This window comes from Monopterus albus, unplaced genomic scaffold (genome assembly GCF_001952655.1).
Source record: "Monopterus albus unplaced genomic scaffold, M_albus_1.0 scaffold34.1, whole genome shotgun sequence".
Lineage (NCBI taxonomy): Eukaryota > Metazoa > Chordata > Actinopteri > Synbranchiformes > Synbranchidae > Monopterus > Monopterus albus.
The window spans coordinates 1,160,486-1,183,452 of NW_018127914.1; the positions used below are offsets into that span (position 1 = coordinate 1,160,486).

At 40.0% G+C, this 22,967-nt stretch overlaps 1 protein-coding gene and 1 long non-coding RNA gene across 7 annotated transcripts in view; one reads left to right on the top strand and one right to left on the bottom strand.

The window, feature by feature from the left end:
• The window catches only part of LOC109958715 (teashirt homolog 1-like), a 153,705-nt gene that overhangs the window by 28,143 nt on the left and 102,595 nt on the right, over window positions 1–22,967 (bottom strand). Inside the window, exons 2-5 of one of the 5 annotated variants that reach the window (XM_020597588.1) lie at window positions 16,970–17,060; window positions 13,263–13,359; window positions 12,545–12,661; window positions 10,186–10,561 (exon numbers count right to left, since the gene is read on the bottom strand). In XM_020597588.1, the coding sequence (XP_020453244.1) occupies window positions 10,186–10,285 (100 nt within the window). In that variant the 5' untranslated portion in view covers window positions 10,286–10,561; window positions 12,545–12,661; window positions 13,263–13,359; window positions 16,970–17,060. Of the gene's footprint in view, window positions 1–1,130; window positions 1,200–10,185; window positions 10,562–12,544; window positions 12,662–13,262; window positions 13,360–16,969; window positions 17,061–22,967 lie in introns of those variants that run through there. The other 4 variants (XM_020597589.1, XM_020597585.1, XM_020597586.1 and 1 more) reach the window with 4 other exon arrangements.
• Window positions 1,294–9,954, top strand: LOC109958716 (uncharacterized). Of its 2 annotated transcripts, none has more exons than XR_002274719.1 (3): window positions 1,294–1,338; window positions 5,152–5,237; window positions 8,710–9,951. It is a non-coding gene; the product is annotated as an uncharacterized LOC109958716 (long non-coding RNA). The 2 variants fall into 2 exon arrangements; XR_002274718.1 differs by lacking the exon at window positions 1,294–1,338 and adding an exon at window positions 3,105–3,503 and having other exon boundaries at window positions 8,710–9,954.

Sequence of the window (22,967 nt, forward strand, 5' to 3'; positions counted from 1 at the left end):
CACAGGGTTCTCTCGCAGAACAGTTCACGTCTGGTCAACTTAAAGACAACATGCAGGCCTGACTGTCAAAAGGCAAAACACCTGAATTTTTATTAGCAAGTTCATTACACTAAACTGAGGTTGTATATAATATTGTTTTGACTTCCATAGCAAGTTTGTGGTAGCCAATAGTGATCCTGCATACTTAATCTCCTCATTTATCAGTGTTATAGCCATGTTTGGTGTTAGATGCATATCATTTTGCTGTTGCAACTGCATCTTTAACATCAGCTCTGAAGCCTGAAGTGACCATAACCTCCAAACTACACCCAGCAGTGTTTGGGGCTCTTTCTGTATGCGATGCCTCTCTCTGATCTCGCTACGGCCCAGCACCCCTCCTCCTTTGTTCCCTCCCCCTTGGGTATTAATCGCAAAGTATTTATCCCGCTTGAGAACTTTTCTTTCAATTTGTCTTTTCTCTGCTCCTCGGTGGGGGCAAAAAGTTACCCTTTGAGGGAGTGCAGCTGGCGGGCGCATGCGTGTCCCTATGGTGAATGATTTACTGATGTTTATCAGGAATGAATAGATCAAAGGCAGTCGCATGACAGGCGATCAATCAAGCATCAAATCAAGGATGGCAATCCCAGAGCGGAACACAAGCTCAAATACGCTATTTCCCTTTTTTTCCTTCCTTCTTTTACTGGCACTAACACGTCAAACACGTCAGTCGGTAAAAATGAGATGAGCTTTGTTTGGAGAACTTGGATGCTATTAACCCAGTCGAGGAGCATCTTTAAAGCACTGAAACTCAAAAATGCAGCTGAGCGCATTAACATCTACCAAGCAAAACTGGCATTGAACATATGCGCAAAGGAAAGAATAGTGTTCGCGCCTTAGACTAGGAGCTGCTAAAATGTTGCAAATGTCAGCATCTTAACTAGGTTACTGTTTCCTCCACACTGACACTGGATGGATTTAAGGCTACCATGTTCTATAACAGGTCCTGTCTTCGTTGTTTTGCGTCTTGAGTCAGGCCTATATGCTGCTGTATAAACTTAACTGCATGTCAGCAGGTCCGTGGCTGTTTTTGTGGATGAATAAAGTGTGCGTGTTTCTAACAGGGGGAGTTTGTTGCAGAGCCGGGGTCTCACCTGCTGACCGCCGCGGTGCTTGCTGCTTTCTCCTCGGCATGCTGCTGCAGGACTTTCCGCTTGACTTTTCATGCAGAGATCAAAATAGCGGACACGCTGGAGAGGAAACCAGTGGAAGGGCAGGAAATGAAAGCCAGTAGAGTCTCCTCAATTCTTCAGCCGGATGAGATCCCTCGCAGGATAAGATGTATTTTTAAGTGATGCAAGGGTAGGTTCAATCTTTACGCGTCTCTGTTCATTTTATTCAGCAGGTCCAATGAGAAAAATTAAGATTTCAAACGATTCAGAGCTATAACGACCCGTCCGTTAACTTCTGCCGATCACAGAAACTCATGGCAGGCTGGGCTGGTTGGACATTGGCGTAAAGCTCCGTGCGGATCTCAGTCTGTCGAGGAAGGATACGGACAGCTGCCCGAGCCCCTCGCCGCGTTTCCATCAAAAGGAGGTTTACACCCCTCACTTGACTATTTCATACCTTTGTTTACAGCTAAAGTGAAGAAAATGGGGCTCCTCTTCTTGCGTAACTCACTCGGGGATGGAAATGTCTCCAAACTGCGCTGTAGTGTTTCTCTCCCTGCGTTCGTCCAGGTGCCAGCTCCGGTGTCCAACCTCCGCTACAAGCTTTGGGAGGAAATCGGGGGGGAAAAGAGGAAGGAGTGACACGTTAGCCGAGCTGGGTGTATGTCAATCACTCAAGTGTGTGTGTGTGTGTGTGTGTGTGTGCGTGCATGCGTGTGCGTGCGTGCAGAGACACCCTTCGGCAATCCGCTCTCTCCCAGTTCTCGCTGAAAACACCTCACGGATAACGAAATACTCACATATACGCTGTCGCTCCGATTGTCAACATGGACACTTGACGAATCTCTCAGAAACTCATCAGAAGAGGCAGCGAGCAGGCCCGCCCTCTAAGCAGCAGACTGTGGCTTACTGTTGTTACTGTTTCCTGGTTTTTACACAATTGTTTAGTATTTATTCTTAAAAGCGCTACGAGCATCCCCGGACATTCTTCGAAGTGTATTGTGCGCACATCGGTGATGCGCGGTGCGTTGAGACAGCTCCCACTGATAGACAGACACATCCAGCTGCCTTTCCGGCCTCTCCTTTACTCCACCCCTCTACAAGCGTCACCCTGACAGTCTGAGCCCACCTGTCAATCTGCTGCTCTAATTGTTCACTGGGATGGCTTTCATTTCAACGCCCTTCTGTCCCGCACACACGCACACTCTACAGGAGAGGTAGGTCCTGTTCGTGGACACAGGAGTAGCAGATTTGTAAACTCGCATTAAAACAGCAGAATGAGAGGTGTTTCAGAAAGTTGATAGGCAGGATGCGCGTGTGTGAGATACGGTTTCTCTTTATCATTGCTACTAAATTTCGCAGTTATATTTAGTGAAGGAACAGTATTAGATGAAGATTACAGTTATATTTTCATTGACAGTACAGTGGTCTGTCAGGTTTTGCCTTTTAATTTGCAAGAAATAAAAAAAAATAAAACCACCAATAACCCTATTGCACTTGCTAGTGCACAGAAGGAGGATGATTGTCGCTATACCGCAAAATCAGGCCTGACTGATGACTGGGATTATAACCCTGAAACATCAAGCACTAATAAAACTTCAAATCTGTGACAAAACGTAAAAACTGTATCCCAGTGGTCGGGACAACTATTTACCCCCATTATAAATAATGTTTAGGGCTATTATAAGAATAAAACATACCTTTTGCGCTTTTTTTCACCTTAGCACAGCATATACAGACAAGATGTTTCACTTGTCCAGATGTTCTCAGCTGTGCAGTGCATAGCAGCCCTTCGCTCTCAGTCAAAGTTTGCAAAAATGTGAATATTTTCAGTGACCTCTTTAGTGGGACAAAGGAGGCTGCAGATCGATTCGTTACACCTTTTTAGTGAGGCTTCTGGTGAAGGGGAGGGGCTCTGAATCCAAAAGAGGCTCCATTAACAGCCTACACTCCATCCTAACTATTATCCGCCATAAAGTGTTTATAAAGGGCGCACAACTAGGCTAATGTTATCTTAAATGACACGGCGTGATATATCTCTTTAATGCAGAACCTGCTCCGGAAGAGAGTGAAGAGGAGAGAGGAAAACACTCTATAGTTTGATTTTATTACTGACTAATATAGGGTACGGCAATAATCACAATATTATTTGGATGGCACGAGAACTGGCTCAGTTTCGACTGGATGCGCTCGTCTTCCGTTTGCAGCCAGCCACCGGAGTTTAGGAAATTATTCACTCAGCTACACCGGCTCCAGTCCGGGCTAATGCCTGAGGTTTGGGTCGGATCATTTACAAGAAACTGGATTACAAACTTTCTACAATCTGTGGAGCCAACCCTCATTTAAGTAATTCTGGTGAGTTTCTTAATTTACACCCCCCCAATTTCACAGGTAACAAAAACTGCAGCCAGGTGTCTCCTCCTCATTACGCACACCAACACAGCTCCACAGAAGATCTCTCCGTCTGCATGCTCGGTGTTTATGAGCCACTGCTTCTCTGAAAAACTAAGAATCTGCGCAAGGGAAGACGTCTGAGGTTACTTATTATGTGCTAAAAGAAATACCAAGTACCGCCCCAACATCTGTCTGTCCCTGTCTGTCAGAGCGGCCTGCCCATCTGATTGATGGAGCAGACTTACGTCACTAATATTTCCATCCCAGAGTCTGCAGACAGACAGACAGACAGATGGAGCTCAGAAACTACTTTCCTTTCCTTAAGGAAGCTTTATGTATTTTGTTATATGTACGGTTGAAAGCATTTAAATTAAGATTCTTAAATCTAAATCAACACTATTAATAGGCTGTCACATGTAGACTACCAACTTTTACTCTTGATATTCAGTAGACTCTACTCACTTAAAATAACATAGTATGATGTATAAACTGCAGGGCTGTTCATTGAGGCAGTTATTATTTCAGTACCTCTCCCACAAAACATAAAAAAATGGGTTTTAATTATACTGTGGAGGGGGTTGTGAAGTGCTTTGTGTCTTTTGAGTGAATTTCACATTTTTAATTGCACATGTTTAAAACCCAGCTTTTGTTTTACAAAGCAATAAACCAACAGTATATGCATCTAAAGTAGAAGAACAAAAATAAGATGCCTCATCATTCACTAAAACCATGCTGTGATTTCAAACTCTTTTCATCCTTCAGTGCTCTTGGGTGGGAGATTGTTATTCAGGAGAGGTCAGCTACAAAACACTAAAAATAAAATGAAATGACTCTCTGTCAAAATAAAGCAATTTAAAACAGACCGAGGAAGTCATTGATGTTTTTGGTCTTAGTTGAGTGAGTGAAAACTACGGTGTTTCACTGGGCCAGCAGGGGGGGACATGTGGTTCAAGAGGCAGGGGCAGCAACCATTGCTGCACTGAGATGTCTGCACATGAGCAGGACTGACTCAGTCCGAGCCCCGATTTTCATTTTAAAATAAAGTTTTCTATTACTATTATGATGAATTTTCTGTCTTGATATTGTTTTTTTTTTATCGTCTCTTTCATGGTATAATTTCCCTTTCTGCTTTTCTCTTCTCTCTCTCATCTAATTGACATTTATTCAAAAAAAATAAAATACCTGTAAAACCATTTTCATTTAAATCAGTGATTTTCTTGACCTCACAGCTAAATTATGACAAGCCTGTTCAACTCATGCCATTTTATTACAGAAACATTTCCATCAAGTTTCACTGGTATTCCCAGCTACATACTGTATCTGGACAATGTGATCCAAATTACTTGCTATAGTAGGAACACTGCTTGTGATGCAACCACCTGTGTTCATGAGTATGTATGACAAAAGCTGAGCATAAAAACAATTGTTTCCCATCAGCCCCAACTTGTACACATGACGCCCCTCTTCCACATTCTGTGGCACAGTGACAGCGCCATGACATGTCGTCCCATTTCCTTCTCCTCTGTATGAAAATGTTCCCTCAGAACAGTCGTCATGTATATTTACATACATTACTCTTTACTTTTTCTCTCTTCCTTTCTTTTTCTAGGTCTGGCATCACCATCTAGAGAGAAGATGTTTTATAAGATCTGAATCATACTGCAAAGGAGTAGCAGGTTGTCAAATCAGAATCAGGTGAGGGATACAGACTTGTATGACCGATAACATACTTTTTTTTGGCATGAGAATACTGTAGGTTTTAATAAGATTGTGTGGCTCCCAAGAGAAAAACAAATACTGGAAACTATGCCAAAGCAACATCATTTTATTTAGATTAAATAACTTTCTAGGTTGTATAGTATGTGAGACTGTTCATGACATTTTGACAATTTTAACAATAACTCCTTGAATTATAATTTCGACAGATGTTTTTCCATTTGGACCCTTTTCTGTATACCACCTAACAATTCCAAAAATCAGTGTCAAATCTAACTGACTGATTTTTTTTCTAAATAAATGAAACAGCAGTCATGCCGTGAGGTTCGTGTGGTCACACTTCTTTAGCCAAGTCATGACATGTTAGTTGCTGCTCAAATATGCAACAACAAAAATGAGCACAAAAAGTTTCAGCACATTCGAAAAAGAAGCAGAGACCAACAACGTACACAGATTAACAATGCTTAGGTCACATTTACAAAATCTGTATTTTGCCCTTATGGCTTTTATTTTTTGCATGCCTTATTTTTATTTTATTTCAGGTTTAAGGATACATTTTGGATCATTGTAGAGTATATTTACAAAAATCACAATGACCTAAGCCAGGAATTTAATGCCTCTCTCTTTATATCCATAAATAATGAACACTGCGATGCGTATTTTGGAATTTTGCAGCCACAAACTAAATTTAGACTCTGCTGGCACTTAAGTATAAGTAGTGCATGCCACAGATTTGCTGTCAGGGGTCTGTGGTGTTTAGCACGTTGTCTTGTAGGTTTCTGTGATGCACTTTTTGACAAAGCTTTTCTTTTATATTTTAATGTCACTTGTATAAAGACCTGCTACCGTGCTAGCCTTCTAAACTTGTTCTTGGTGGAGTAAAACAGTGTAATCCTTTCCTTTAGTGTCCTCACAGTTTATGATAACGCCTCTCTTCATAATCTTGAGTAATCTTCAATCAATGATGGGTCCTATCAGATTCCAGACACTCATTGACAGCCTGAATATAAGAATATATAATAAAAAATTAATAAAGAAGAGGCTCTAACTTTGACATGAGCCATATCGCCACATCTATCAGATAAGACTGCATAATTAAAATGCCAAGTGTGAGTATAGTGAGAGAGAAAGAAGGGTTTTGATATTTTATAGAGATTTACTTTTCCATGACTTGTTTAATGTGTAGACTTAAAAACGATATGTTGCTGCAGTTTTGACAATGCAATTAAAGGTTTGTAATCCCCACCTGAGCTTTTTTTGATTTTGTCAGTTTGGATGAAGAATGTGATGAAATGTCGCGCAGCTGTGACAGATGCAAGTTTATTAAAGGATTCGAGTCTCCAAGGGATTCGGTGTGTTATTTTATCGCAACCAGAAAGCTCAAAACTGAAGAGAGGCGAAGCAACTTCAGCTTGTTTACGTGAACTGTGACACAGTTGTTCAGCAGCAGTTGTGCTTCTCCCCCCTTCAAAATACTGTATTTTTTCTTTTAAACACGGGCTTCATTACAAACCACTACAGGCAAAACTTTATCTGTGCTTAGAGACAAATAGTGACAGAGAGATTTCCTGCTTCCAGGAACGACCTTACTAAAAATCCTTACCAACTCGGCTGAATAAAGTGACATATTTCACGTTTCAGAATACCAGCCTTTCCACTCCTTCCCTCTCCTCCTCCCTTGCCTTTTGTTTTCTTTGACACATGCACTCCAATTAGCATTTTTCAGCCATTAAGGAGGAAAGAGAAGCAGCCAAATGTTTGTCTCACCAAGCTCTGTTTCTGACAAGACTTTTTGAGCTGCTGTGGAAAAAAAAACCATTCAGATACTCAATACTATCCTCAGTGTTAACATGATCTTCTTCACATAACAATTACCAGTAGCTTTTTCTGGGAAACTGACAATGCAGCCGTTTGCATTCATGAGAGCAGTTGTCAGTCTGCATTTAGAGCAATTAAAATGGGTTTTTATGAGGGAACAGAAAGAAGCAATGAGGATTATTTTCTTCCTCTGTGACATCCTGTAATCTGTTGAACATATTCATTTTCTAAATATTTCCATTTCTTAGGTAGACAATTGTTTCCTTACACAGTATGACTTCTCAACACATAAACCTTTGCGATAAAACACAACAGTCTCTTGAGAACAGCATACAAAAACGATATCATAATGTTTAGACAGGGAGAGTGCAGTTAGAAGTTTTTTTTTTGTCAAATTAGAACATCCTAATCTTCAGCTGTACTTCTATATTTAAATCTGTGAATCTCAAATTGCACAGATGCCTTGCTGTGGGCTTTGGCTGCAAAAATCTGTCTCTGCTGCTGGTGTGCTGTACATTAGGGGAAGAACATGCTCTTAAAAAGGTGCTTTTTTGACATTAAAATGACTTGTGTGCACACCACTGCTCGATCCTTGTAGTTTGAGGCATATATTTATGAATAGGAACCTTTAATTAGGGCTTGTGTTTCCTCCCTAGTCACATTGAGGGATGGTCCTCGCCGACATTCATTAATGATAATCACCAAGAGCGATGGCGTAGCTACAGGCCAAGTCTCAGGGGACTCGACACTTGAAAAGAAGCATTAAATTACACAGAGGGACTCTTTAATTGCAGAAAGGAAAATATATAGCCATCATTGTTAAATATGATCTTTTGTAAGCCTTTACTGGTTCAAGGATTTGTCTAAGGATTTCTTATGCTCGCACTCTTTTAAATAAGTCTAGAGAAATTTTTGCAATAAATACACCAGGGTCCCTTTTTAAAAACACTTACTTTTTACCCCTCTTGGTTTTTCTTTATCACAAAGCAAAGATATATGAAAATATTATACACTAGAAGTTTGCTGTATATTCAGACTTGAAATGAAAATCAAAAGCAAGTCAGATGCATATCAGGCTGGATGTAAATTCATTCTTTCAAAGTCTTAAGCATGACTTAAAATAGGGCTAGGTATTGTTTGAAATCTATTGATAATGACTCCGATTCTGTGTAGCGAAAAAAAAGTCTGTTTCTCTACAAAAATATTTTAAAAAAAAAATAAATATAAAAACAATAAACCAACAGGCAGGTGCTGTGCTTTACGTTACACTGGGGCAGCAGCAGTAATGCTGTGGTAGATCATTACAGAAGGAAACCCACACCACTCATCTTGGATCCTTAACAGACAGGCCCACTGTCTTTAACTGTGTAAATTAGTAGTACCTGATGTAGAGGATACTTTGTTGAAACTTTGTTCTAAAATTATGGGTGTTGAAATTAACCAAAGTGTCCTATGTGTGAGTAATTAACAGAAAATAATGTTCTAATTGTCCCTGTAAAATAACTGCCAACTCTATGAACAGTAATGAATAATAATCTCATATATTCTATGACAACACAGTGGGAAGCAGTAGCGGCTGAACTGTTTGTGGATGACAACATTTTGAGCTGCCTGTTGTTTGTCTTATTTATAGGAAACCTAGCCCTTTCACCACAAATGCCATTGCCACTCTGTGACACCCCTCATCTGTCCCTGGTTCCGCTGGAGGTGCTAGCGAGGTTCTACTAGTGTCGGCTCATGACAGACTCGGGCTCGGAGACCGAAGGACACCAAACACTATACAGTCTTTCAGATCAGTGCCGTGCTGCCTCATATGTTGTTTTCATTTCTAAAGTAAAGCCACACTTTTGACCATTTGCCACAGCCCATTTTTCATATTGCTGTAAATTACATCAGTGGTATTAACCATTCATGCTGGCTCATATGTAAACAAACTGACAGGTTGTTGTGTTGGTGCGCGACACAGTCACATAGACAAGTTCTGGCAGATATCTATGTTCACCCTCGCAGATAATACTCTTTGCTTTGTGTATAGGAACCGATAAGCAGAAACAAAATCCTGTTTTTTATGGGTACCTGGTACTTGGTATTTTGGATTCAGTTCTAAATTGGAACAGAGTTTAAGTTCCCAACCCTAACTTAAATACAGATAAGTAATAAGTATGTTGCCATAATCATCCTCAGTCTGTCTTTAACTCTACTTTGGCTTTATTGGGTTAAAGCAGGAAGAGAAGAAATGCACATGTGACTGATGTAGACAGGCACCAGCTATTCTTTTACATATGTTTTGAAAATTGTACAACATTTGGGAACTATCATTATACATTCCACTGTTTGAGGTGTCCCTATGAGACATGTAAATGTGTGGGTCTCAGGCCAATATGACTGTTCTGTTCAGCACTTGCTAGAAGAAAGATTCTGTTTACAGTGGAGGGAGCCACTTCCAGCAGTTTGCAGACTTTGGGTGAAGGAGGTCATGAATCATAATGAGTGGAGAAAGACTTGGTAATCCATAAAGGGGTAATGGTGGAATTTTCTAAAGCAGACAAACTAAAAATACTGTACCTTTTTATTATTTAGTTATTTCTTTACTGGAATATAACTATGTGTCATATGTTGTTTGTTAATGAAAAGATCTTGATTGAAAAATATAAAGCTGCACATGAATACACACACAGACACGAGCATACACAACCTCATGCACACCCAAACTCCTGACCTAATTGCTCACTCTCACTCAACTAATTAATCACAGCTGACTCAACATGGTGACAAGGTTAGGTAGGTGACATTCTTCACAAATCTCTTTTTTGGCCTTTTCTTTCTCTCTTTCCTTTCCCCCCCTCTAGGGCGCCTTATTTCTGTTTGGTTTTTTATTTATCACTGTTGTCTTGCTTATTTTCATCTTGTTTTTTCACTTTCCCCATCTTTTTATATTTCTTTCTTCTACTTCTCCTTTAGCTTACATTTTTCTTCCTCCATTTCTCTGCTTCTTTTGTTCAACTTCTTTCTATCCTTCTTTACTTCCTTTCCTATCTTTTTTAAATAGTAGTCTAACTGTAACTTGAAACCAGATGGAGAGCATAACTTGGCCCACATCTATTTTTACCTGTTATGGTGAGAGGTGGGTGAGTGGGGGGGCTTTGCAGAGGTGAAAGTGGGCATGCTGAGAAAGAAGAAGGGTTAGGGGCGGGGTCACAATGCTCCATTAATCAAAAAGAATGACACCCATGTTGTCCCTGACAACCATCCTGCCACCCGAATGTCTTTTCATCTCCTCCTCCATCCCACTCAGACAGGACAACTTTAGTGATGGGGTAGGTGAAGACAGAAAGGGGGTGGGGGTGGGGGGTGAGCGAACTTTATTAATCAAGCATCTCAGATTAATTGTTATAAAGTGTCACCCATAAATTCTCCATTTGGATTTAATAATCTTGGAGGTAGACTTAACAATCTCTGTCGTGATTTGAGTTTCATTGAAGAGGCTGCAGAGAAAGAGAGAGACAGAGAGGGAGAGAGATGCAGTGACACAAATAGCTTCTCAGCGGACATTCCCTCTCCGCATGACAGTTATGAAATACAATTATCAGCGAGATCTGCTTAAGAATTCATCAACTGCACCCCGGCCTTCCAAGGAGAGAAGGGGGGGAAATCCTACATACAAAGCAAGTCTTAACTGATAAGACTTCTTTTCCCTGCAGCCCTACAACCATCATTTCAATTTTTCTCTGTCTCAGTCACCATAAAGGTACGGTACGCATGTTCCTTTGAAATTGCTCTGTGCATACTATTAAAGCATAAATCATTAGGTAATCAGAGAATATGGTAAATGACACACCATATGCAAATCGCCAAGACAGTGGGTAGTTTGTTTGAAATGTATTACCGGTTGGTTTGCATCAGGGTCAGTAATAGCAGTTAATCTCCTCATGCAGTGAAAATAAACTGTCACTGAATTGTACAACACCCTGTCAGCTCTCAAAAGTAACAGAATCATAAAACGCAAATGATTTCAATCAGTTGTCATCTAATTGCAGTCATATCTTTTGAAATGAACGAAGAACAGCCACTATGTATGTTGACAGTATGCATAAAATTTGCATAGCTTTGCATATTGCAATGCCATTAATGCTAGTTTTATTGGAGGCTTGGGTTTTCCTGCATGTTGGTATTGTCTTAATGGTACAAGAACAAAACAGCCCAGATAACACAGAAATGGTTTGACTCAAATATCATTAGGACACTAACAAAAAGGAGCTCATTTCTACATTAAAGAGCAGAGTCTGGCCTTGTTTCTATCTCTGAACAGTATTTTGTCTGATCTAGGAAGCTATTTCCTGAGAAAAGTAATCTGTTCATGGAGGAGGGCTTGACAAAAGACAGATCTGAGGGATGGAAAACGACTCTGTCTTTGTTCAGAATAATAATGGAAAGTCTTTATGTGACAATTTTTGGGAATACTGGAGAAGCTTGTTAAACATGTGCCTTTAACTACACACTCCCCTATGCCAGATATCATCCTGATCAATGACACCCGGCTCTGTGAAAAACTACAATAGCTGCATCTGCAGTAAATGTTTTAGCTATCCACACTGCTTCATTCGCCGTCACCCGATACCACACCAATCCCTCACTGGCCTCAGCCTGGTTAAATCCAGGCCTATCGTCTCCCATTAGTAAATGCAGTTGCCTGCTGGTGATATGTGACTTCTGAACAATTCCTTCCCTTCAAGCTCATCTGTTTTAGTGGGTCAGTAATTCAATGAAATGGTGAAGAAATTTTCAGGTATTGTTGTGACAGTTAAGCGCTGCAGGAGACGGGACCACAGGCAACCCCTCAGTGTGTTTACATGCACCGATAATGTAATTAAGACCAGGAGAAAGCAAGGCAAATTACTACAACTGTCATGTTTACTCTTTGACCAAGTTGTATTTATATGAATTAAAGTCACAACGAGATGCAAAACCCAATTAACCGAGCTTGATTTCTCGTCAGTCTTTCATTGTCTTGTCATTTATACTCTATCAATAGAGTGACTGCAAAGCGGTTTGTCTGAAGTAGTGTATTTGAAATGCAGGCTTCAAGCAGTCAATATAACGGCAATTAGTGCTGCAATTAATAAAGCCTGCATTAAGGTGTTTTTTCTTTATTTTTCTTTCCTATTAGCCTGTACTGTAGGTCACAGCACATCCTTTGGGACTTGTACACAAAATTAGATTATAAAAGATCTGATGGATACGCCTTACACAAACTGACCTCCATCTGGGAATTTATAGTAATCGGATTATTTATATATGTACAACTGGTAGTTTGAATTAGTAAATGACAGATGATGTCAAGTATGTTTCATTTGGTGCAGACACCTATTTATGCAAATTTCCACTTGATGCATAATCAAGTGAAAATGCCAGAAACATGTATCATTCTTAGTTTTTTGCCTCTTTTGCACTAAAACAGGTTTTCTTACCAGCTTCTTGTAGTTGTATGAATACTTCTGTTGGTGCTGTGCAGTACTGTGTACTGTTTATTGCTGGATAATTTTCTCTCTGCCCGTACCATAGGAAACCATGTACACTCTCAGCATCTGCAAAGTAGAGACCCAAGGAAAAAAAATAAATTCCAGCAAATTCCCCAAAATGAACTGGTTTATATTCTAGTGAAAAAGCCCTCCGGCTGCCATTGTATGAGTTTTGTCTAACAGGAGCAAAGGAGAAACTTTAACACAGGAGACAACTGTCCACTTCCTGTATCCCGTCTCTAGTCACCACTGGTTTCTCTTGTTAATTACCATTAAACATGTAATGCGTTTTGTAACCATGCTGACAAAAGGTCCCTTTTTAACAAAATAGTTGTTTTGAATCCTTGAACTTTCCCTAAAACTAAATCCGACAACTTTTTCAGATTATTTTTCCTGAGCATGTTTTTGTGTATATTCAATTATGTGCCCAACAGGAGAATCCATTTTCCCTTTGGGATAATAGTGTTTATCCAACAATCAGTTCTGTAAATTTATTACATTTACTTAAAACATAGTTAAATATACATTATGGTACAAAACAAATATGGAAACTACTGTATTTTTTGGTGCAATTTTGTCTCAGTTCACCTGCAAATGAACTGCCTTAATAACATCAATCAGAAAAGCTACATTCTTTATATGGAATTAAAAAAATAAAACACCCAACTGTCCATCCCACCGCTCCACCCATTTATTGCGTCTGCCCCAGTGGTCAAGGACACCCGTATCACTGGACGTCAGGGAAGGCCCCATCCATCAGAACCCTATGGGTAATGGAATCAACCAGTGACAATGATCATCAGCGCTGCAAACAATGGCCCATAAACATCCCCGACAAGTGGTCAAATGTGAGAAAGGCGAGATGGAGGATGGGCGAGGGTTTGAGGGAGTGTATGTGAGCATGTGTGTGTCTGTGTGTGTGCCCATTTTTGTGAGTCAGTCAAACACACACAGAGAGAGAGAGAGAGAGAGAGAGGGCTGTAACATGAGGTGAAATGGTGCCACATAGTATAACAGAGAAATGGTGAGGAAGATATCTCCCTTGGGATGATATGGAGGGCCAACACAGTAACTCTGGAAACAAATGTTCCTTGTGGGTCGGAGTTCAAACATTCCTCAGTTCATTTTAAGTGTTTCTTCCACTATTTTCTCTCCATCTTCCTTTTTCTTGTTCTTTGAAGTAGGTTTTTATGCCAGTCTTGCTTTATCAGATAACTTGCAGCAGCGAGGGCTAGAGAAAGCTGGGGGAATGATTTACAGACACATACTTTTGCGTGCTTTTTATTGAAAATTCTCAATCATGAGAAAGAAATTGTAAAAATAAAAACTTCTAACTTGGATAAAGGACCACTTGTAAACCTAAAATGCCTTCCTCCTGCTAAAACAGTCGAAGTAAAACGTGGCCAATCATTGCTTTCCTTTCTCTCTCCATCTGTGTTAAATAAAATCAAATTAAAGAAAAGTTGAGGATTTAAAACAAAGTAGAGGGCAGATTTTTTCTAAGATGTTGTTTTCATCACAAGGAATAGTTGCTGCATTTGTCAAGCTGGGTGTTTTGTTCCGTCAATCCATTTTTTTGGCTTCTCTCTCTGCCACGGACTCTCTCTCTCTCTCTCTTACACACACACACACACACGGACACAGCAGTTTAATTAGCTACCATTTGTCTCAGTTTTACCTCTTTTCCTCTGTTTATCCAAACGTCAGGAATGACACTGGCCAATTAGCGCAATGAAATAGTTTAGCCCTCTGTAGCACTTGGAACAGCACAAACTAAGGGGGATATTTGCTTGAAGCTTAAGGACTGGTGTGTATGTGTGTGTGTGTGTGTGTGTGTCGAGGTGTGAGGAGAGGGTTCAAACAAGAGAAAACAGTGAATGAGAAAGCACAGTGGGTGTTTGGTGAAGATATTTTTGTTGTTTTTTTCTCTATTATTAAGTCAGCATTACTTGTAAGATTTTATTTCACGCTCATCAAACAGAAGATGGCTTTTTTAAAATTGGTGCCAAACGTGTGATAGTGAGAATCATTATTTTATGTTTTGTCATTAGTGGCAGGCTAAATTGACCCTAAGATTGACTCACTCTTCAAAAAAGAAAGAAATCCGGGGCAACAGCAGGATAATGGGTCCTGCAGCAATTTACTAATTGTCTTTAGGATTCAAATTAATATTTGGCAAAGCGTTAGCAGAAGTGCACATTTAAGTCCTCTTTGCCATTCATTTGCATCTTCAGAAAAAAAAAACAGAATAGGAAACTAAGATGATATCATTAACAGTCTCTCCAAATTGAAACAGTCATGAAAAGTGTCTTTTAAATGCTTTTTGTCGAGTGCAAATGACATCTTGCTCATTTTGCTGGTGGCTATATGACTGATGTGTTGAATAAGACGGCCCTTTTTGACGCTTTTGAAGACTCCGAGTTTGAAGAATACGATTCTGAAGTGCCAGCATATGCTTAGTGAGATAAGTAATTTGACACACAAACATCACAGCCTGCAAATCTTTCGTCTGGCTGTCTTGAGTGTCCACGTTGGGCGCTTTTTCAAGAACACTTTACAACTGTCACAACTGACTGTCAATGCACAAATCACACACACAAACGAGTTCATTTTGAGCACAGATTAAGACAGCTGTCATATCAAGAAATATAAATTCATCCTGACTAAAAATACCAATAATTTGATCTCAATCGTTTAAAAAATTAATTTGCTAGATAAGAGCCAAAGAATCCTCCATTTTTTGCATCATTTCAGTAATTAAATTAACTACTCATCCTCAGGAGTGAAGCTTGATTTAAGGCAGAAATCACAGATAGAAACACAGCAAGAACACAGATTTTTCTCTCTCTGAAAAAGACGCATTTGACTGAGCTACCTAACAAAGAGACAAACACATAATACTGTGTGTATATAGATACACGGTTACACACGAACACATGCACATTCGCACACATGCCAGCCGGGGGGGTCAGAGCTGCAAACGAAGTCGCTGACATTGTGGCACTTCTTTGGCAGCACTGTGCAGGTGTCGTCTGCACAAGGCTTCTGAATAAATGGATCTGAAGTGATTTACCTAGGGTATCTGCCACCTGAGCACAGACACATGCACTGCTCCCTGCATACGCTCACACACGTACAACACCATACACATAATACAAACTTCATCCCTCCCTCCTGTGTTGTTCATACAGAGACACTGATGCAGACACACACCAACAGGGAAAAAGAGAAATCTAGCAGAGCTGTGTCCTATTGTGTCATCCTGAGTCACATTATCTGACAAATACCAAGATTTACCAATGTAAGGTATCATATAGTTTAGACCCATTTCCTTTCAGACATAATGCATAATATGAGCAAGGTTATGCTAAGAATAGCCAGTTTCCTGACCTCAGCTTGTGCAGCTATGTCTCCAACTTTATTAGTTGAAATATCCACTATTACAAGCTAACAACAAGCGACGTCTCTACAGAAGCAGCAGCGCACAGGACAGCTGGCTTAGGGCAAGACATCCGGTTCACAGCGGCTGTTGTCACCTGTGAGCTACTTGCAATAATCCCTGAGAACAGTACAGTACATCTCTTTGTTTCTGTGATAAAACTGCTGTGTACCTGCACTGTGTGCATGTAAACTGTAAATGTTTTGTAAGCATAAAAGCAACTGTTGTATACTTTGTGTGTGTTCAGTTTGATTTTAAAATGTGTACACGTACAGGGGAATGCCTTTTCAAGGAATAAATAAATAAAGGTGCCTCCATAACAGTACAATACTCTGATCCAATACCATTTAACTGTCAGACATGCACACATAATACCTCCGAATAAAATGTATAGATCATACAATGTGCAATGCAAAGTCATATTGAAGTCATGCTCAAAGGATAATCTTTACACTAAACAATCTGAGAAGTATTTTGGACCCTAAAATGGCAAACAGAGGTAAGATTGTCTTTTAAAAATTAAATGTCTACAGTAACACAGGCACAAAAACAAATCTGAAGCCACTTGTTAGGTGGTCACTCAATGAAGCAGTGGGAGCATCATGAATGTTTAGAACAATGCCCACTCAACAATGTTCAATAGTTTGAGCTCGATTCTTTGTGATAAAAAAACCGTCCTGGAGTTCAGTGTGAAAAAACATTGCAACTCAGTCAGTGTCAAAATAAAATATTTGATTTTTGGCAGAAAACAGGTAAATTCTGCCTCTTAACAAATGTCTGCTACTGATATTTGTGCAGGCTGCTCCACTTAATATTTCACTATGCCAGGACAGTAGAAAGTCGAAAGGTAGAAAAGCCCCCAAATTCTGTTTTCAGTGTATTCTACTAACTGACAATATGATAAACAACAAGCACATAATCACAAATGTACTTACAGCATTGTTGCAGGTACACAGAGGGTTAATAGTTTGACAGTTCAGCTCTGATAGGAGACATGTCCCCTGGCAGATGGGCAAAAAGTTGACACTGGTGCAAAAGAAGAAAAACAACAAAGTCAAGAGGTGAAAAATGGCGGCATTGGAGAGACACATCATCATCCCACCTTTCTGACACTCTGTAGGGCTTGACCTTACCAGGCTGCTGGGTTGTCAGAGCGGCCTAATCAAGTAGTAGGCAGGGCTGCCAGACCTGCCCTGGTCTGAAAACATGCATGGCCCTGACTTCATCAGTCCAGCTGATGCATGTGCATAAAAAGTGTGGTTTTAAAAGTGACCATTTCACCTTTCTTCTATATTCTGCTCAGGTTGTTTTTTCCACATAGGCAACATACTGGAGAGACAGGACAGATAGGAAAGGTGGTGTATGAGATATCCTGTCTAAACTGAACAAATAAACTTAAAGTAATACACTGAAATATATGTACTCATCTCTATAAATCTTGCACTGTATTTATAGAAATACGACACAACCTCTGATTTCCTTTAAAATACATTTCTATTAATAGCCCTGCTATCCACAAAACCTAATTTAAAGGTGGTGACTAAGAACATGAAACTCATTAGAGTCATACTAAAAAATATTATTGACCTTTCAGTGGGTGTGTGAGTGGACATGAAACCCAACTTTTTTTAAGGCTCTCTCATGTAGAGTGTTGTTAACATATGCTGGTCTTAATAAATTATCTCTTTCACATTATAAAAAAAAATTAAGCACAACTCTATGATTTTATGAGCCTGTAAAGGTGAAGGCCATGCATATTAAGTTTTTTTATGCACCATGAACTTTTGAGACATGCTACAATAGGTTACATAATTAATTTCTGCAGAGAACCCTGATCCACATATTTTAAACATTTTCCTCATTCCTAAAGGTGATAGATCCTTGATGCTGTAAAGATGTGGGAATCTCCATTCTAATTTAGCAGCAAGGTTCAAAGTTCAAATCTATTTTGTCCTATCGAAAGAATTACCTTAGAAACAGCTAAATGACAGATAGGACACAAACCATGTTATAATAAAAATTTTCAGAAAATTTAAGAATTAAATTATGCAAATGTTGACTCTCTTATTATCTTATTAGTTAGTACAATAGGAGTAACTCAACATGTGTTTTATATGTCAACCTGTGCAAAGTAACAATATTAGTTGAGCCATCATATCTGTCACTTCATTAAACAAAAACAGGGATGTAGATGTAGTTTTCAGATAAAGAGATTGAGACACTTTAAATCAATTTGCATTCAAAGGTAAGATGTACAATCAGCATGCACAGAGGAAATGGTTATTTGCTCTGAGCCCTCCTCACATTGTGGTCGTTTACTGAATGTAATCATCTGGTTTACTGATGGAGTAAATTTAAACCTGCATGACATCCTGTGTGTGTGTGCATAGGAATCATTTTGCTCCATTTCTTGTGATAATTTGTTTCTAGGGCACTTTTTCATATCTTAACATCACCTGCTCATCTTAGCTTTTGTCAGAGGTTTTCACATGTGGAATCTCAACTTTGAAGACTCATTTGAGTTACTTAAGAGGCTCTTATATTCAGTTAACATCTAACAAGGTGATTATGGTTGTGATTACTAAAAATTGGATGTGCTGATCTTTATCAGTTCATTGACAATATTAGTGAATATGCATTCAATACACTCATTAATAGCCAAGCAAATTGGTCAAATTACATAAGCAATCAGTAAAGTTTAATTTATGCCTACAGTCTTGACACTTTTCAAAACACAAGCTGACCAGTAACAAACAAGTTTTAAAAAGCAGCTGCCTTAAGGATTGGGGTTTGACTGAATTTAACTGATGTAGCAACCGCTAATTATTAATTTAATGTCAGTTCAAGCTCAGGTTTACTCCTACAGCTGATAGAGAGACAGACTAGCTAACAATCACACAGGACGGCAACCTAAACCACCACATGGTTTCAGCCTGTTCGAAACAGAATCAGTGCTAAAAAATAAAATACCAGAAGTCAACATCTTGGCCACATTTGTATATTTGCTGTATCACAAGTATGTACATTTGGGCAGTAAAGTCTGTATGCATCACACTCTACACACTTGGCTACACAGGACCGCTTTTCCATTTACAAAACCACCCACCCGTGTGCTGTTCTCTGAGCAGTCATATCCTGTTGTGATTTTCATTTGAGTCAGTGTGTATTAATTGTTAATTTGATACGCTCAGTCTCTCTCTCTCTCTCCCTCACTAACTCTCCCTCTTACACACCCATACGTTTTGTACTTTAAACTGGAGGCTTGTGTAAAGTGTAAAGTTGAGGCCTGCTTTTGTAAAGCATATTGTCCAAAATGTCACTGCAATAACCTAAGGATGCTTAAAGCTACGAATATGCTATATTCTCCATGTTTTAGGAACACTGGAGTCTCCCTGATAACAAAACAATACTGTACTGTAAGTTTATGTTATGAATCCAGTTTGTAGTATTCATCTACATTATGAATCCAAAGCTGAACTAATTTAGGATACTTGAGATTGTCTGTAGCTTTCAAATGGGATTAGCAGCACATGGTAAAATTGTGAGCACCTTGATTAGATTTTTTTTTTTTTATTAACCAAAATCCACCTTGTAGTAGATGTTTCTCCTTACATTTATATATACACACAGAACCAAATACTGATAACACTTATCTGTTGTGCTGACAGTTCAAATGAGAGAGTTTCATGTTCATCCAAGCACTGGATGTACTCCAATTTTCACCTAGCCTTATCCATTAGTTTATCAGAGATTACCATACGGACAAAGTTTACAATCATGTCACAATAACAAAGACGCTCAGTGTTTTGGATGGAATAGAAAACCTTTTTTGTTATGTTTACATTCTTTCACCTACTGTGCAGTCACACCATTACTTAGTCTGTGACAGTACCAGCACTAGTACTAAGTAAACAAGGACAAGAGAGGAAAAAGTACTACATGTCCACCTCTTGCTGCCTCAGGTGTGAAGTTTTACCATGTCAAATATTTTACATGCTTCTGCCTACTGCTATAAAACAGACAACACTAGACACAGGTAAGGTTGTGCTAAGGAATCAGCATCGACAGCTGAATGACGTCAATACAAGAAGCCAACGTTTCTGTGTACCTCCCGATTAGTACAAGCAGACACCAACGTTGCTTGCTGTTGCCACTCAATGCATGACAGCTGAATGGACACAGAGGGAATGTTTGCTTCTCTTTCTCGCTATTCCTGATCTGCCTCTTATAGCAGAAAAAAAAACAAAAAAAAAAAACAAGCAAATCCAATTCACTTGGGGGGAAAACGACACGCAACAATAGCATCCACCAATAGCACTGTCAAATAACACCATCTCTCTCGGATGTTAAAAGCTTTAAGAGCTGAGGCCTCTGTGACATTCATAGCCTCTGGATGTCAAAAGATGGTTGAAGACTTGAGAGCAGGCCTGTTTTAAAAATACTGTGTGTGGGTGTGTGTGCGCACGTCTTAGAGCAGCAAAAGTGACATTTGAGGGGCACTTTACAGAAGCCAGCAGTTGCTAGGGATCCTCTGTATCACCTAAAGAGCCTTTGTCAGTCATTGGAAAGCTGTCACCTTTCGGGGGGCCGATACGGTAGGGGGAGCTGGCTGACAGGTAGGAATTAATGAGAGGTGTATGACAGCAGACCTCAGTGCTCTTGTGTACGTGTGTGCGTACGTGTCTGTTTGAGAACGTGTCCACATGTGTGTGAGTGACGTCCTTTGTCTCAAGAGGATGAGCCACCTTCTTTGTCATCCTGATGCAGGAGGAATAGGAAGAATGATGTTACACAGAGACAAAAGCAAGATTCGAGAGATTTCTTAGTGTTTTGAGTGAAATAACCCTTTAAGATTTTAGGTTGTGTTTGCCGTTTTCATTTAAGTGCAGAATATTTTTGGTGTAATGAAAGAGCCTGCCAACAGAGCAATCCCATTTCAATAGCCTAGTCACTCACAGGCATACTGATGTGTTATTCTCATAGTAAACACCTGTATACACACTCCAACAGATCAACAAGCAATCACCCAGAATGTGTTCACCTTTGTCCCTGGCCACACAAGAACACAAGTAGGAATCCTGGCAGAACAACTGAAGAGGGCCTTGGTGCCACTTTACATTCTCTTTTACTAACGCGCGTCTGCCTGCTTTTGTCTGTGTATGTGCGTGCAGTTTGATGTAATAATCTGTGTTCCCTTCCACATTACACAGTTCTCCATCGCAGTAAATGAGTTCTGTCAATGTTTCTGGATCTCAATTACACAGTGGAAATAATAATAGGCAGCGGCAGCGCAGGACGTGGAAGAGGCACAGGAGAAGAGGAGGAGTACAGGGACAGCTCATCCACAGAGCTGAGAAATCAAAGGCTCCATGAACAACACTTCGTGGCTTGTTCTCACTCAGTAATATGTAGCATGCCTATCAATATTTACTAATCAGTGGCATTTTGTGAAAATGAACGTGTGCATATCTGAGGATATAAGGTGAAAACAGCATTACAAACTATGAAAGTCTCTTTCTTCCCTCTGAGACCAAGTGAAGCCAGAAAACAATCAGGGCAAGTTACTAATGTCAATGCAAATAAAAAAACAAATAAAAAAAATACATTTTCTTTTTAGGTATAGACAAAATAATCCATGTTGTCAACACAAGCTGCTGCAGTCTTTGCAAACCCATTAATATGATTTGGGAAGTATTTTTCTTTACAGCTCTTGTACTAATTCATGCAATTCTTGTACAAACAAATTTTTTCTTAATTGTTTATAATTAAACATGGCTACAAAATCAACAACAATAATGTTCTCTAACCTCACTGCTAACATAGCAATAGCTTGCCAGCATTAGTGCTAGCTCAACTGTACCAATCACCCGACCCTCGCCATGCTCATCATGCTCCTCCCCAGCCTGTCATTAATTAACTCTGGGGAGACCAAGGTGCTATGGAGGAACAAATGTGTGCAAGGATTATTCCTGTGTTTGCTAAAGAGAGGAAAAACATGGGCAGCACTGCATTCATAAAACCCAGAACTGCTGACAGGTGTGGAATTAAAGAGATGGATGTTTTTAAAAAGGATAGGACTATTGCTATGAGACTAAGCTACCAAGGTCAATACTCTACATTGTATACTAGTTAGCTAGTGGGCAGACCAGCCTGCAGGCAAATAAAAGCACAAGCTATGGGTTTTTACCCACTGAGTGCCAAACTCTCTTTTCCTATGAATTGTTAGGGTTGCATAAACCACAAAAACAAACAAGCCAAGTGGGCTCAAAATCAACAGGTGTGTTTTTGTACAACTGGACAGCCTCAGAATTCATTCTAGTTTCCAGTTAAACACAAAAATGAGAAAGCAACCACAAGTTCATACAGTAAAAAAAAAAAAAAAAATGATGTCATCCACTGGTCTTCTGAAGAATGATTTTGAAGGTCCCCTCCTTGAACCACCACCTTATTGTGGTGGAGGGGTTTGAGTACCCAAGTGATCCTAGGAGCTATGTTGTCGGGGGCTATATGTCCTTGGTAGGGTCTCCCAAGGCAAACAGGTCCTGGGTGATGGGTCAGACTAAGAGTGGTTCAAAAGCCCTTTATGAATAGATTAAAATCAAGGACCTTGACGTCGCCCGGCATGGCGCAGCCGGGGCCCCACCCTGGAGCCAGGCCCGGGGTTGGGGCTCGAATGCAAGTGCCTGGTGGCCGGGCCTCCCCTCACGGGGCCACCAGGGACATGGAATGTCACCTCACTGGTGGGGAAGGAGCCCGAGCTTGTGCAGGAGGTTGAGAGGTACCGGCTAGATATACCTCCACGAACAGCTTGGGCTCTGGAACTTTACTCCTTGAGAGAGGATGGACTCTCTACTACTCTGGAGTTGCCCACGGCGAGAGGCGGCGGACTGGTGTGGGCTTGCTCATAGCTCCCCAGCTTAGCCGCCATGTGTT